The following is a 15,015-nucleotide window of genomic DNA, read 5'->3' as shown; positions in this document are numbered from 1 at the left end:
AGTAATGTTCGCTAGCGCGAGATTTTATTAGAGGCACGCAAAGCTTACGGCCATATTTAAGTGCATGGTGGTTTGTTGTTTTCGGCATCATTGACATAATAGAAAAGAACGTTTTCAAATTAGCATACATATTGTGTTTTGGTCCCTAAAAATATATATTTCTGGTCATAAATCTTTATGTTTTGACGAATCTGCAATTAATACAATTGCAAAATATGACAAAGCGTGTATTATGGAAATACTTAATCATTGAGCACTATATAGACCACTGTACTGGAATAATTGTAATAGGGGTTTGATAAGACTATGGAACGACCGTTAGTACTGTAAAATGGTAACTGCTGGCACGTATAACCATCGGGAAGCTTAATGGGCCGCTGTGACTACGAGGGGAGCAGTGTGAAAATAGCGCGCGTGCGCAAAGGAAGCGTGATGATGGCATGGTTACAGGAAGGCGCTAAATATGTCAGGGTTTTCTTCCCTGTGTGTTTAAAGCATGCGGGGACTATGTGTTGGTGAAGGGTCTAACTATGGAGTTACGGCTAGAACCCAACATGGCTGAGCCTACTGTCTGCTGCCACCTGGCGCAGACAGGCCGCACTGCTCGTTTCTTTTGCACGGCTGGTCGCGGCATGGAACGATTTGTAGTCAGAGAAGTCAAGGAGAAGCTTGAAGCTGAGCAGGTGAGAAGGTCCAACGCCCTTCAGAATGAAGTGCACTACCGCACCTGGAGGGAAACAACTAGCCCATGTTCAGTAGTCAATTCCCACGCACAAATCGCTTTCAAATAGGGTGACCAACTGGTATTGGTGCAAATTCAGGGCGGTGAGTGCAAAAATTCAGGACAAAGGGTCAAAATTCAGGACACAAATTCAGGACAGGAGGTCAAAATTCAGGACAAAACTTCAGGACAATAGGTAAGTTTTACAGACACATCAGAGGAGGCCGCGCAATAGTATATAAGTAAGCCCAGCCATATCCAAACATATTCAACCATTTGCAAACCTATCCATCATGTATCCTTCCATCTATCATTTCACTCATCCATCCCTTCATCCATCCTTTCACTCATCCATCCATCCTTTCACCCTATCCATCTGTACACTCATCCATCCACTCTTCCACCCATCCATCCATTCACTCATCCATCCAGCCATTTACCCTTTCACCCATCCAGCCATCCTTTCACTTAGCCATCCTTCGTTCCATCCACCCACCCATCCATCTACTCATCCACTCATGAATCCATCCATTGACCCTATCACTCATCCATCCTTTCTCTCATACATCTATCCTTTCACTCCTTCATTCATCTATTCATCCTTTTGTCGATCTACCCTCCCTTTCACTCACTCATCCATCCTTACATCCACCCTTTTACTCATCCGTCCATCCATTCACCCTTGCACTTATCAATTCTTCAATCCATCCATCATTTCACTCATCCATCCACCCACTCACTCACTCATCATCCACCTTTTCACTCATCCATCCACCCTTTTACCCATCCAGCTACCCTTCCACCCATACATCCAGCTATTTACCTTTTCTTTCATCCATCCTTCCACTCACTCATCAATCCATTCATCCTCTCTCATTATCCATCTATTCAATCGTTCATTCATCCATTCACCCTTTCACTAATTCATCCAGCCATCCACCCATCCCTTCACTTACTCACTCGCTCACCTTTTCATATTAATTTTGAGCTGAGCCTTTTTGAGAAGAGGCCCATCAAGAACTTCACCCTCACTGCAGGAGCCATTCCAGGACTGGGACAGAAGCCACCCAGGGCGGAGACAGGATCCACCACAGGGGGTGGGGGCAGGAGCCATCACGGGGGGGGGCAGGAGCCACCACATGGGGGGACAGGAGCCACCACAGGTGGTGGGGGCAGGAGCCATCACAGGAGGGGGAACAGGATCCACCAGGGTGGGCACAGGGGTGGGCATGCAGTATTCTAGGTCATCTTGGTCTCTTCCAGGGTGGGGTAGGGCTCCTCACCCCCTCCTGGACAAGACCACGAGACAACAGGCTCTCTTTCTAAAATGTTAGTTTTGCCATCCCCCACTGTGATGTACAGTACTTAAAGGAGATACTCCAAGAGAACTGATTTAACTGATTGTCCTCCATACTTTGTTAATCAGAGTGGGTGCGGTTGCGCCGTTTCTTTATTTTATTACATTACAGACTGCACGTTTGAAGAACCGAGGTTTGCGTACAATTTAGTGACAGTAATTAAGCTCTGTGAAGAGAACCACGTGCTGCCTGGTGTAATCAGGGCCGGTTCTAGGGTGTTTGGGGCCCTGGGCAGAAAGGGAATGTGCGAAATTGCAGAGACATGAGGCATTCAGGGCTGTTTGCATCTGAATAGATGCCCCTGCGCCTGAAGCTGCAGCCCCTCCCTCCCAGTCACCTTCAAACACCTCTTAACAGCTCATCAAGGGCTGAAGGTGTGAGGCTTGCCATCCCGCTGTGCCTTTCCAATGCTGCTGGGGATCTGAGCTTTGGTACTGCATCGGAGTTGAGCAGGGAGGTGGGTGGAAGCTGTGCCTGCTTTAGGGTGGTGCGACCGGTGCCCGGGTAAAATTACGGACAAATAGCATCCGTTAAAGAATCCTTCACGGACAACGGACAGACGGCCGAAATTACGGACTGTCCGTGAAATTTACGGACGGTTGGTCACCCTACTTTCAAAAGCTGCATCCTATAGTGGAGCATCATCTCCCCTCAAAGTATCAAGGGGCATATTATCACGGTTCACACAGAACCTGGGCTTCTATGGGAATTCACAAGGGAATATCATCAAGCCCATTATCGCCGCTTTAGCAGCAGTTTTCTGTCGCTAAAGCAACAATAATTTTAACGCCCTCCTTGATAATATGCCCCTGAATTATTACATTTTTTTTTATTTTTGAAAGAGGACAGAGCGTTAGGATGGCTACTGCTTGAATATACACCCTCACATATAACTAGTCTTAGAAATAAACCTCAAGAGCTATTCATAAAGGCATTTGCCTGTGTAAAAAAACGTTTTCTGCTTTTTAAAATCAAATCCGAATGTTTTTTTACTGCGGAGTGGCAACGTCAATAAATTTGCAGGGCGAGCCGGCCAAGTGTTTGACTAGGAGCTTAGAGCCCGTGCACCAGCCGAGCCCTGAAAATATTTTCTATGTAAATCCCACAACAAACATCACCGGCTAAAATATGATAAAGTCGCTTTAAAATTAAAAAAAATATGCGTTTCTATAACACTTGAACCTTTGACATTGATACATCACATTATAGCACTGCGCTGAGAAGTATTTACTAAAAGCAATAGTTGTTCAACACAAGAGGCAAGACAACTGTCATGTAGACCCTGTACGTGGTCTATATTATTATGATGCCACATTATAGTCTGTAAAATCAAGCACAAAAGGTTTTTGTGTAACTGTTATACTGAACTCATTATTTGAAAGTGTTTTCATGCATGATAATGAAAGACATGAGTTTTAAGAACATTAAATATTTGCCCAAGATCACACAATTTAAGCGGTGAAGCCACGATTTATCCAGGTTTTCTGGTGTCACTTTGTACAAATCAGCCAGGAAATGACTATCTTTTTGTCTTTTCTTATGACAAGGGTTAATTTGATCTCTTTGTGCATGTTTATCACATAGCATGAACTCGACCCAAAGGCCAAATTGGAGCACTTAACATGAGTACCAGCTACATTTACACAAGGTCACCTTCATTGCTTACAATCATGGGGAGTTTAAGCGATTTTCCCAGAATCATAGGATTTTGTGCAGACACTAGGACTGGAATCTGGTTCCCCAATTCTAAAGCCGGCAGCTCCGGCCCTAACGCCACATTCTGGGTGGAGGGAGGGAGGGTGCAGTCAAAAGCCACATGAAACCTCGACTCAATATGGGCTCGATATTCCATCAAGACCTCGAGCTGTGCCAGTCTGCAGGCTATAGCCTTGCTTGAACTTTCAGTGGCTCGCCCACCTCTACTGCTGAGAACTCTCTCTTGAACAAACAGCGTCCAAGTTTATCACCTCCCATGCATCCCAGCAGAACAGATTCTGATGGGAGACTCATCATTTTTAAAGCCAAAAATGACTTTAATTTAGCTTTCTCATGCCTGAAATTGCCTCGCTTCAGTCCAAGTCAATGGGGAAATCAATCCCCACCTGATTATTATTTTTTTTTAAATCCCCCTCTTTCTGCTTTCCTAATGTTAGCATCTATGCAACCCATATTGTGAACCTTCATTTTGTAATCGCATATGATAGTCCTCAGTCTTGGTGTATTAACTTGTGCTGCAGTCTGTGTAAATTACTAACTGAATTCTTAGATAATGACATAATCTGTGCATCGCATAAACATATCAGACCTCTTTTGCTGGGCTAAATCATTTAATTCCCCTGGAAGGAATGACTGGCACTACGTAGCTAATACAGTATATACTGAATTAGCATTTTGACCCTGATCAGTCTGTGCTACCAGCTTGCACCAACTAAGGAAGACACTTCTGGTATCTTTAGTTTTCCCTGTGAAATAATGCTTTTTTCCACAAACTAGAACAGACAAGGTGTTTTAACTTGCAATAAGGCAATACTCCCTTAAAGTGGCCATTGTCAAGGAGTTTGCCAGGCCCAACAACGAGACCACTTACTCCCCCCCTCACCCCCCCCCCCCCCCGCCAGACCTCTGCTACAAACTCAGCATTTTCTTCCACCACAGATTCAGGAAGATCTACAACAGCTGCACCACCCTAGACCCGGCCACTTTGCCTGCTACCATCGCATACAATCAAGCCGCACCCCAACAGACCATGCTCTGCTGGAACTCACTCACAACAGACGACACGATCAAGACCATGATGAGCATACTCAGGAGCCCGATGGATCCTAACAAGTACGATATCTTCCACAGAGCAGCCGCCGCCATTGCCCCCAGCTTCGCCGCACCATCACCTGCTCCATCGAAACCGCCACCTTCCCCAAAGATTGGAAACATGCCAAGATCAACCTCCTGCTCAAGAAGCCGTCCTCGGACCCAACAGACCTCAAGAACCTCAGACCCATCTCCTTCCTGTTCGTCCCAGCCAAGGTCATAGAGAAGGACATCAACGCCCAACTCTCTGAGTTCTTTGAAGTGAACCACATCCTGGACACCTCCCCATCTGGTTTCCGAAGCAACCACAGCACGAATACTGCACTCCTTGCGGCCACCGATGACATCCGCTCCCTACTCGACCAGGGCGAGACCGCAGCCCTCATCCTACTAGACCTCTCAGCCGCCTTCAACACTGTCTACGACTGCATCCTAATCACGAGACTCCGCGACCCCCGCGTCCGCGACAAGGCTCTTGACTGGATCTACTTCTTCCTCACCGGCCAGCCCCAGCGAGTCAGGCTTTCACTGTTCCTCTCAGAACCCACAGAAATCAGCTGTGGAGTGCCCCAGGGTTCGTACCTGAGCCCTACCCTCTTCAGTGTCTACATAGTCCCCCTCGTAGCCATCGTCGGAAGCCCCGGACTCAACATCGTCTCATACGTCCCTCCTGGGACCCACCCCTCGAGCTTGGGATGACTCCTGGTGGCCTGCATCTTTGCGATCTCCCCCCACTCCAACGGACCACGCACTCAACCTCGGCATCCTACTGGACACCTCGCTCACTATGAACCACCAAATCAACGCAGTTTCCTCAGCCTGCTTCCAACCACTCTGCCTGCTTCGGAAGACGTTCAGATGGTGCCCCACAGAATCTATTGAGACAGTCACTCACTACGGCACTGCACTCAACTCTGGTGTCACCCAAAAACAGCGCAAGAAACTTCAGAACATCCAAAACGCCAGAGCCAGACTGGTATTTGATATCCCCCGCCAAAGCCACATCACGCAACACCTCCGACAAATCCACTGGCTCCCAGTCAACAAGAGAATCACTTTCAAGCTCCTCACTCGCGCATACAAAGCCCTAAACGACGAAGAACTAGCTTATTTGGACCACTGCCTCACATTCTATGTACCTGCCAGACAACTTCGATCCTTCCAACTTGCCCTGGCCTCAATCCCCAGGATCCACAAGACCAGAACTGGAGAACGGTCGTTCTCCCACCTTGCCGCCAAGACCTGGACACCCTGCCTCTCCACCTCAGGCAATCCACATCGCTGACCAATTCAAGAAGGACCTCAAGACCTGGCTCTTCAAATGATCCTCCACCCAGTCCAACTAGCAGACCCCTCCCCCAGCGCCTTGAGACTCTCACGGGTGAGTAGCGCACCATGCAAGACCCTAATTGATTGATTGATTGCTAGATGGATTAAGTGAAGAACAGTCTGCACACCAGCAGTTCTGGGAATCAACTTACCCTCCAGAGCATCAAGACGTTACGCTATCTTATCCCACATCCTTATGCAAACAGAAGCCTCATCACATCTTTATTTACCAAAATCCAACCTCCCAGCATAACATATACACACAACCAAATCTAAATTACCACCTACTCTTACCTTAAAAAAACACATCACACACACTAAAACCATTGAGATAACTTGATGTCCTTCAAACCATTCCACCACACTGACCCTTGCTTCTTATACTTTTCTCTCACCACCTTCTTCCCTCCCTTATTGACACCACCTTTTTCAGCTTTAGACACCAAGCTGAGATTACACACTTTACCATGTTCACTGCACCTCTCATAAACGTCACCTTTTTAAATGTTTCTGGAAAATAACATGCACGTTTTCTCTTACATTCCAGAGACTTAACTGTAGGAAAATGGGCACCAGCCTATTTAACCTCCTGGATTTTTGGTACCATTTAAAAAAATTTTTTACAGTGAGTTACTCTCACTAACTGAGTCTCACTCACTGTAAACTCTGTTCAAATGGTTCAGGAGTGCTAGCCGCCAGTGTCCGCCTTTTCAAATTTGTACTTCTGCTGCTCAGTTGGGGTAGCAGGCCTTGGGTTGGCTGCATGTGAATACATGCATATGTTCACATGTCTGTGAGCTGAGCCAGTGCGACTGCTGTCCAGGCCACCACAGTACCTGCTCACAGGTAGTCTGTCATAGAATGAACCCTTTAGGGACTGGTTCTGTCTCATAAAAGGAGGGGGCTTTCACAGTGCAAGTCTATAGTGCTTCACTGAAACTGGTGGAGGCTTTACTGTATGGTACATCCAGGGATGTGGGATTCCTATAGACCGACGCCCAGGACATTTTGTTTGGGGTCAAGGGCAACAAGAATTTTGCAGTACCACATTATGGATCAGGGAAGGGCACTGTCTGCAGTTAAGGTAATACTTTTGCTCATATGTTAATACTGTTCAAACTCGTATTTATGGTTGATTAATTGAAAGCCTTTATTATTAGGGTGAGCGCTGTAAGTAAATGTTGTAAGCTCCGACTGCACTACTGACAGAGGTTCCAGTATAAAAATGTGTACATATGTTTTCAAAGTTTAGCAATATGAGGCTATGAATAATGCTCCCAGAATGCTCTCTGATTTGATGCAAATATTTGCAGAAGCTTGAAAGCAAGATTGATGATTCTTTGCTTTCAAAATAAAATGTTAAAAAAAATGAAAGCAGGAAAAGAAACATTTTGTTAAATTACCATAAAATTTCAGATACCATTTTTTGCAGCATTATTTAGTAACATGTTTTGATGCATAAACCCGATTGGCCGCACTCTGCTCGTCCTACCAGCGTGTTACCCCAAAGCATTGTGGTCCATGAAGTAGCGTCGGCGGGTACGCCTATGCCAAAAGTTTAAAATGAAAATGAGTGTCGCGTTAGCCATCCCTGGACACGTGTTTCGAGGTAGTTGCTTCTCGTCAGCAGGGAGTAGGTATATGTGTGGGGTTGCTGCGTAGGCTGCCAAAAAATAATCTCAGGTAAAGTACCACTCAAGGCACGCAGGTGCGTAGCCATGGGCTCGTCAGCCCCACCGGCTCAAGGGAGCCTGAATATAAACAAAAATCCGATTGGCCGCACTCTGCTTGTCCTACCAGCGTGTTACCCCAAAGCATTGTGGTCCATAAAGTAGTGTCGGCGGGTACGCCTATGCCAAAAGTTTAAAATGAAAATGAGTGTGGCGTTAGCCATCCCTGGACACGTGTTTCGAGGTAGTTGCCTCTCGTCAGCAGGGAGTAGGTATGTGTGTGGGGTTGCTGCGTAGGCTGCCAAAAAATAATCTCAGGTAAAGTACCACTCAAGGCGCGCAGGTGCGTAGCCATGGGCTCGTCAGCCCCACCGGCTCAAGGGAGCCTGAATATAAACAAAAATCCGATTGGCCGCACTCTGCTTGTCCTACCAGCGTGTTACCCCAAAGCATTGTGGTCCATGAAGTAGCGTCGGCGGGTACGCCTATGCCAAAAGTTTAAAATGAAAATGAGTGTCGCGTTAGCCATCCCTGGACACGTGTTTCGAGGTAGTTGCCTCTCGTCAGCAGGGAGTAGGTATATGTGTGGGGTTGCTGCGTAGGCTGCCAAAAAATAATCTCAGGTAAAGTACCACTCAAGGCGCGCAGGTGCGTAGCCATGGGCTCGTCAGCCCCACCGACTCAAGGGAGCCTGAATATAAACAAAAATCCGATTGGCCGCACTCTGCTCGTCCTACCAGCGTGTTACCCCAAAGCATTGTGGTCCATAAAGTAGCGTCGGCGGGTACGCCTATGCTAAAAGTTTAAAATGGAAATGAGTGTCGCGTTAGCCATCCCTGGACACGTGTTTCGAGGTAGTTGCCTCTCGTCAGCAGGGAGTAGGTATGTGTGTGGGGTTGCTGCGTAGGCTGCCAAAAAATAATCTCAGGTAAAGTACCACTCACGGCGCGCATGTGCGTAGCCATGGGCTCGTCAGCCCCACCGGCTCAAGGGAGCCTGAATATAAATAAAAATCCGATTGGCCGCACTCTGCTCGTCCTACCAGCGTGTTACCCCAAAGCATTGTTGTCCATGAAGTAGCGTCGGCGGGTACGCCTATGCCAAAAGTTTAAAATGAAAATGAGTGTCGCGTTAGCCATCCCTGGACACGTGTTTCGAGGTAGTTGCCTCTCGTCAGCAGGGAGTAGGTATGTGTGTGGGGTTGCTGCGTAGGCTGCCAAAAAATAATCTCAAGTACCACTCAAGGCACGCAGGTGCGTAGCCATGGGCTCGTCAGCCCCCCCGGCTCAAGGGAGTCTGAATATAAACAAAAATCCGATTGGCCGCACTCTGCTCGTCCTACCAGCGTGTTACCCCAAAGCATTGTGGTCCATGAAGTAGCGTCGGCGGGTACGCCTATGCCAAAAGTTTAAAATGAAAATGAGTGTCGCGTTAGCCATCCCTGGACACGTGTTTCGAGGTAGTTGCCTCTCGTCAGCAGGGAGTAGGTATGTGTGTGGGGTTGCTGCGTAGGCTGCCAAAAAATAATCTCAGGTAAAGTACCACTCCCATACATGCCAACATTTCAGAAGAGCAAAGTGGGAGATTTAAAAAAAAAAAAAATCGGGAGAATGGGGCCTTCAATCGGGTTTCTGTCATGTATGGACTTTGGAAGTGTGCTGCTGCAGGATCGGACATTTGAAAGCAAATTCACGTGTTTTTTTTTATCACCTTTCAGAAGCATGGAGCGCAATGGCAGGCAGAGAAAGAGGGGGATGCAAGGGTTGTGCACTGGCCTGGCAGGTTGCGGTCAGTGCATACACCCCCTCTCCCTCCCCCGTCAGCCCGGGCTGAAACAGCTTCCGGGCACACACACAGCCGCCCCCCACCCCCCAGTACTTCACAGGTGTTTAAAAGACCATTCGGTTGTTAATGGGGCTTTGTTGGTTTTTCACCCCTTCTAGAGCCCCTGCATCGCCATTCTGACTATTGCTGGAAGAATTAGCACGTTACACATTACCAAGCCCTGTCAGCTGAAACCCAGAGGAATCGGGTTTTTGCTTGCAGGAATCGGGAGGCGGGAGACTAGCCTTCAAATCGGTAGTCTCACGCCTGAATCGGGAGTGTTGGCATGTATGCACTCAAGGCGTGCAGGTGCGTAGCCATGGGCTCGTCAGCCCCACCGGCTCAAGGGAGCCTGAATATAAACAAAAATCCGATTGGCCGAACACTGCTCGTCCTACCAGCGTGTTACCCCAAAGCATTGTGGTCCATGAAGTAGCGTCGGCGGGTACGCCTATGCCAAAAGTTTAAAATGAAAATGAGTGTCGCGTTAGCCATCCCTGGACACGTGTTTCGAGGTCGTTGCCTCTCGTCAGCAGGGAGTAGGTATGTGTGTGGGGTTGCTGCGTAGGCTGGCAAAAAATAATCTCAGGTAAAGTACCACTCAAGGCGCGCAGGTGCTGACGAGTGGCAACTACCTCGAAACACGTGTCCAGGGATGGCTAACGCGACACTCATTTTCATTTTAAACTTTTGGCATAGGCGTACCCGCCGACGCTACTTCATGGATCATAATTCTTTGGGGTAACACGCTGGTAGGACTAGCAGAGTGCGGCCAATCGGATTTTTGTTTATATTCAGGCTCCCTTGAGCCGGTGGGGCTGACGAGCCCATGGCTACGCACCTGCGCGCCTTGAGTGGTACTATACCTGAGAATATTTTTTGGCAGCCTACGCAGCAACCCTACACACATACCTACTTTAGCCCTGCTGACGAGAGGAAACTACCTCGAAACACGTGTCCAGGGATGGCTAACGCGACACTCATTTTCATTTTAAACTTTTGGCATAGGCGTACCCGCCGACGCTACTTCATGGACCATAATTCTTTGGGGTAACACGCTGGTAGGACTAGCAGAGTGCGGCCAATCGGATTTTTGTTTATATTCAGGCTACCTTGAGCCAGTGGGGCTGACGAGCCCATGGCTACGCACCTGCACGCCTTGAGTGGTACTATACATGAGAATATTTTTTGGTAGCCTACGCAGCAACCCTACACACATACCTACTCCCTGCTGACGAGAGGCAACTACCTCGAAACACGTGTCCAGGGATGGCTAACGCAACACTCATTTTCATTTTAAACTTTTGGCATAGGCGTACCCGCCGACGCTACTTCATGGACCATAATTCTTTGGGACAACACGCTGGTAGGACTAGCAGATTGCGGCCAATCGGATGTTTGTTTATTTTCAGGCTCCCTTGAGCCGGTGGGGCTGACGAGCCCATGGCTACGCACCTGCGCGCCTTGAGTGGTACTATACCTGAGAATATTTTTTGGCAGCCTACGCAGCAACCCTACACACATACCTACTCCCTGCTGTTGAGAGGCAACTACCTCGAAACACGTGTCCAGGGATGGCTAACGCGACACTCCTTTTCATTTTAAACTTTTGGCATAGGCGTACCCGCCGACGCTACTTCATGGACCATAATTCTTTGGGGTAACACGCTGGTAGGACTAGCAGAGTGCGGCCAATCGGATTTTTGTTTATATTCAGGCTCCCTTGAGCCGGTGGGGCTGACGAGCCCATGGCTACGCACCTGCGCGCCTTGAGTGGTACTATACCTGAGAATATTTTTTGGCAGCCTACGCAGCAACCCTACACACATACCTACTCCCTGCTGACGAGAGGCAACTACCTCGAAACACGTGTCCAGGGATGGCTAACGCGACACTCATTTTCATTTTAAACTTTTGGCATAGGCGCACCCGCCGACGCTACTTCATGGACCATAATTCTTTGTTGTAACACGCTGGTAGGACTAGCAGAGTGCGGCCAATCGGATTTTTGTTTATATTCAGGCTCCCTTGAGCCGGTGGGGCTGACCTGCCCATGGCTACGCACCTGCGCGCCTTGAGTGGTACTATATCTGAGAAAAATTTTTGGCAGCCTACGCAGCATCCCTACACACATACCTACTCCCTGCTGACGAGAGGCAACTACCTCGAAACACGTGTCCAGGGATGGCTAACGCGACACTCATTTTCATTTTAAACTTTTGGCAAATGGCGTACCCGCCGACGCTACTTCATGGACCATAATTCTTTGGGGTAACACGCTGGTAGGACTAGCAGAGTGCGGCCAATCGGATTTATGTGTTGATGCATGCTAGTATTTCCCCAAAATATTCATAATGGAAAATCAGTGTAACCAGTTTCAATAAGATTATGGGAAACAAAAATAAACAAGAATTGGCAAAGCCAGTCAGTCTGAAATTGGCGGTCAGCATTTTAGTTTTGTCAACGTGTGACTTGTTTTGGCACGGTTTTTGTAAAACCTTATTGGTGTGGGAGCTGCCGGGCCCTCACCATTATAACAAACATCGGCAAAAGGAAAAAATGTTTTTTTGGTCTTAAAAAGCACACACTGCCACAGTAGTTACCAGCACTGAACAAAACTACTATGTGTGTCGAAATGCTCCTTGTGAAAGAGAAGAATGCTGTCACTTACAGTGATGCCAGCTGATACAGATAGAGAAACAGAATTTTAATAAACACAAAAGGTCACGGTCAATGCCAGACCAAATTAGCGGCCCAATTACTGAAGAAAGTCTCAAAAGTGCACCCCTGGTATATGTCCTTGAATTAAGTGCAGTTATACGGCTTTCGTGAATCCCCAAGAATTTAAAGAAGAAGGCCTGGAATAGTACTCCCAGAAAATATTTGTCAACTGCATTTTAGCAAGAGCAAATCTGCATGTGTAGACTTGCACATGCGAAAATCCGAGTGTTTGCAAGTTCACTTTCCCTCCAACCACTTTTTTCCCAACTCTAGAAGAAGGTTTATGTCTGCCATTGTCGGGAGTACATTTCCAACATTTCTTCAGTATGGGAAAAGATTAGAGAAGAGTTGTTGAAAACCCTTGAAACATGCATGTTAGGTTTGCAGAGACTCAAAAGCGCATTCTAACCCTGGAACTATTGCTTACCACTACCTTCAGCTCCAGTATGTAGCTCTGGGGAAACGTGGCAACATAAGGGGATTGCAAGTATTCAAACAATACTGTGGTATGAGCCCTAGCATAATCAGAGAGGCTATATCCGAGCTCTTATATAATGAGATTGCTGCCATGATTTGTCGCTGCACTACATGGCACCAAAAGGGCAAGTGCATTTTGTTACAGGACCAGTAGATTTACAAAGCAAACTGCCTCATGGACATGTAGATATTTTATTAAATTCCACACCTCTGTACAGTACGGTCAAAATCTGCACCAAGGTACATTTTCGCCACAGTTATTCCTACACACTAGGATGACACACCAATCGTATGATAAACATTGATCCCTTGTGCAGATTTAATTTCACTTTTGTCATATCTGCGATCCTTCTAGCACTTGAAGATTTATCATATTTCCATGATTCATCTTCTAATTAGATTCCTGGCTTTTGTTCCCCTGGCTTGGCCCAGTTAATTATTCTGCTGGCCAGTCAGATGCTTAAAGGCCTCCACACACAATAGGGCCATTTGTCAATGATTGGGCCTCTTCCTGGTAGAGGAATAGGTAGGGGGCGGATTTTGCATTTGCTAATTATTTTTCACACTACACCAGGCATGTGAAGGGTCATCACAGGAAGAAAAAGGGGGGAAAAGCCAGATCTTGGTCCAGAAGAGTGTGTTTTGGTGTAAATCCGTTTTGTAATTTTTGAACAATTTATGTTAAAAAACTTTTTATGTCTAGGGAGGTTGAGCATCTGCGGATGTGACAGATCTGTTTGTCTGCCATCACCTCAACCAGTAAGTGGTGGCAGCCATCTTAGGATTCTGGACTCACTCCCTAGTCCTTAAAAAAAAAAACACAGAAAAAGATAAAGGGGCGGGGCCCCCGCCTGGGGCCAAAACATGTTTAAAAACATATATATATATATATTTTGCAGCAAATATGCGGCGAATCCGCAAATCCACAGCAAAATAGAAATAATTTAAAAAAACACGCTGGCTCTCGCTTGTTTTTTACACCCCTCTGGGGGGGCCAGGGCCCGGGGGTACAAGGGTTTTATTTGTAGGGGGGGAGGGGGCATACATGGCCCCATCTCCAGGCTGATTCTGGCCCCGGAGACACCATCCCCTGTGGTGTGACAACTTTTTTAAGGTTGGGGCACGCGGCCCACCTCTACAGGCTTATTTCGGTCCCAAGGACCCCGGGTCCGATATATTTTTCAGTGGGAGGCCAGCATGCGGTCCCCCTCACTTTGCCTTTTACGGCCCGGGGGACCCCATCCCATGGGACCCAATGTATTTTTTTTTAAGGGGGGAGGGGCCGTACGGCCTCCCTCCCCAAGCTTCCAAAGGCCAAACGGACTCCATCCCCCGGGGCTGCTAAACTTTTGAAAAGCTCAGAGTGGGAGAAATTTAAACTTTGTGCCCAGGAAAGGTCCCTAATCGGCTGGATATTCACAGCGTCTTCTCTTGGTGAAGATCTTCACCTTCGTACTTAAAAACATTTTTGGAAGTTCAACTTCTTCCTGTACGGCAACCCACCAAGTTGCATTCGACCAGCGATGCGAGGCGACGGTGTGGTGGTAGCCTCTGCTACTTTCAGTAGAAATTCTTGGAACCGTTCCTAAGTCCCAGCTTTTAGGGCTAGGCAGGAGGAGTACACTCAGACACTTATGCAAACCTCCAAGACCTCGGGACACCACTTAGCATTTGTGACTCACTCCAGGGTAAGCCGCCCGCAGGGTCCACGGCAAGTCCATTTGGAACTAGTCAACTGGGCACTTCAGCAAGATGGTGTTCTTGCTGCTTTTTGTGACCCTTTAGCTTAACAGGAGTCAAGTCAACTAGCACTTGGAGTCCACTTCTCTGTCCTGGATTCAAGTGGGAACAGGTCCAACCCTTTTGGTTTCTATCAACAGTTTACAGTAGGTGCAGACCTCTCTCTGATGTCTGAGTTCAGCAGGTGCGATCCTTCTTCTGTCTTCCACAGGTTCAGCAGTGTTCTGAAGAAGGTAGCCATGGGTGCTACTGTTATACTTGGCACTATCTTGTGGGTGGGTGTGACCTCCTAACCAATAGGGAAAGGGTCCCAGGGGCAGTTATACCCACTTCCAGATGGTTTTGCCCTGAATAGTCCCACAGTGTA

General features: G+C 47.5%; 1 protein-coding gene across 2 annotated transcripts in view; it reads left to right on the top strand.

Moving 5' to 3' along the window:
- The first annotated feature begins 408 nt into the window (after positions 1 to 408).
- Positions 409 to 15,015, top strand: part of THUMPD2 (THUMP domain 2 tRNA and snRNA guanosine methyltransferase) — a 315,452-nt gene continuing 300,845 nt past the window's right edge. Inside the window, exon 1 of one of the 2 annotated variants that reach the window (XM_085612078.1) lies at positions 409 to 683. In XM_085612078.1, the coding sequence (XP_085468204.1) occupies positions 531 to 683 (153 nt within the window). In that variant the 5' untranslated portion in view covers positions 409 to 530. The remainder of the gene's footprint in view (positions 684 to 15,015) is intronic. The other variant, XM_085612077.1, reaches the window with a different exon arrangement.

The sequence above is a fragment of the Triturus cristatus genome, chromosome 6, assembly GCF_964204655.1.
Source record: "Triturus cristatus chromosome 6, aTriCri1.1, whole genome shotgun sequence".
NCBI classification, from domain to species: domain Eukaryota; kingdom Metazoa; phylum Chordata; class Amphibia; order Caudata; family Salamandridae; genus Triturus; species Triturus cristatus.
The sequence above is the reverse complement of the archived record's forward strand: the minus strand, read 5'-3'. Positions and strand labels throughout refer to the sequence as shown.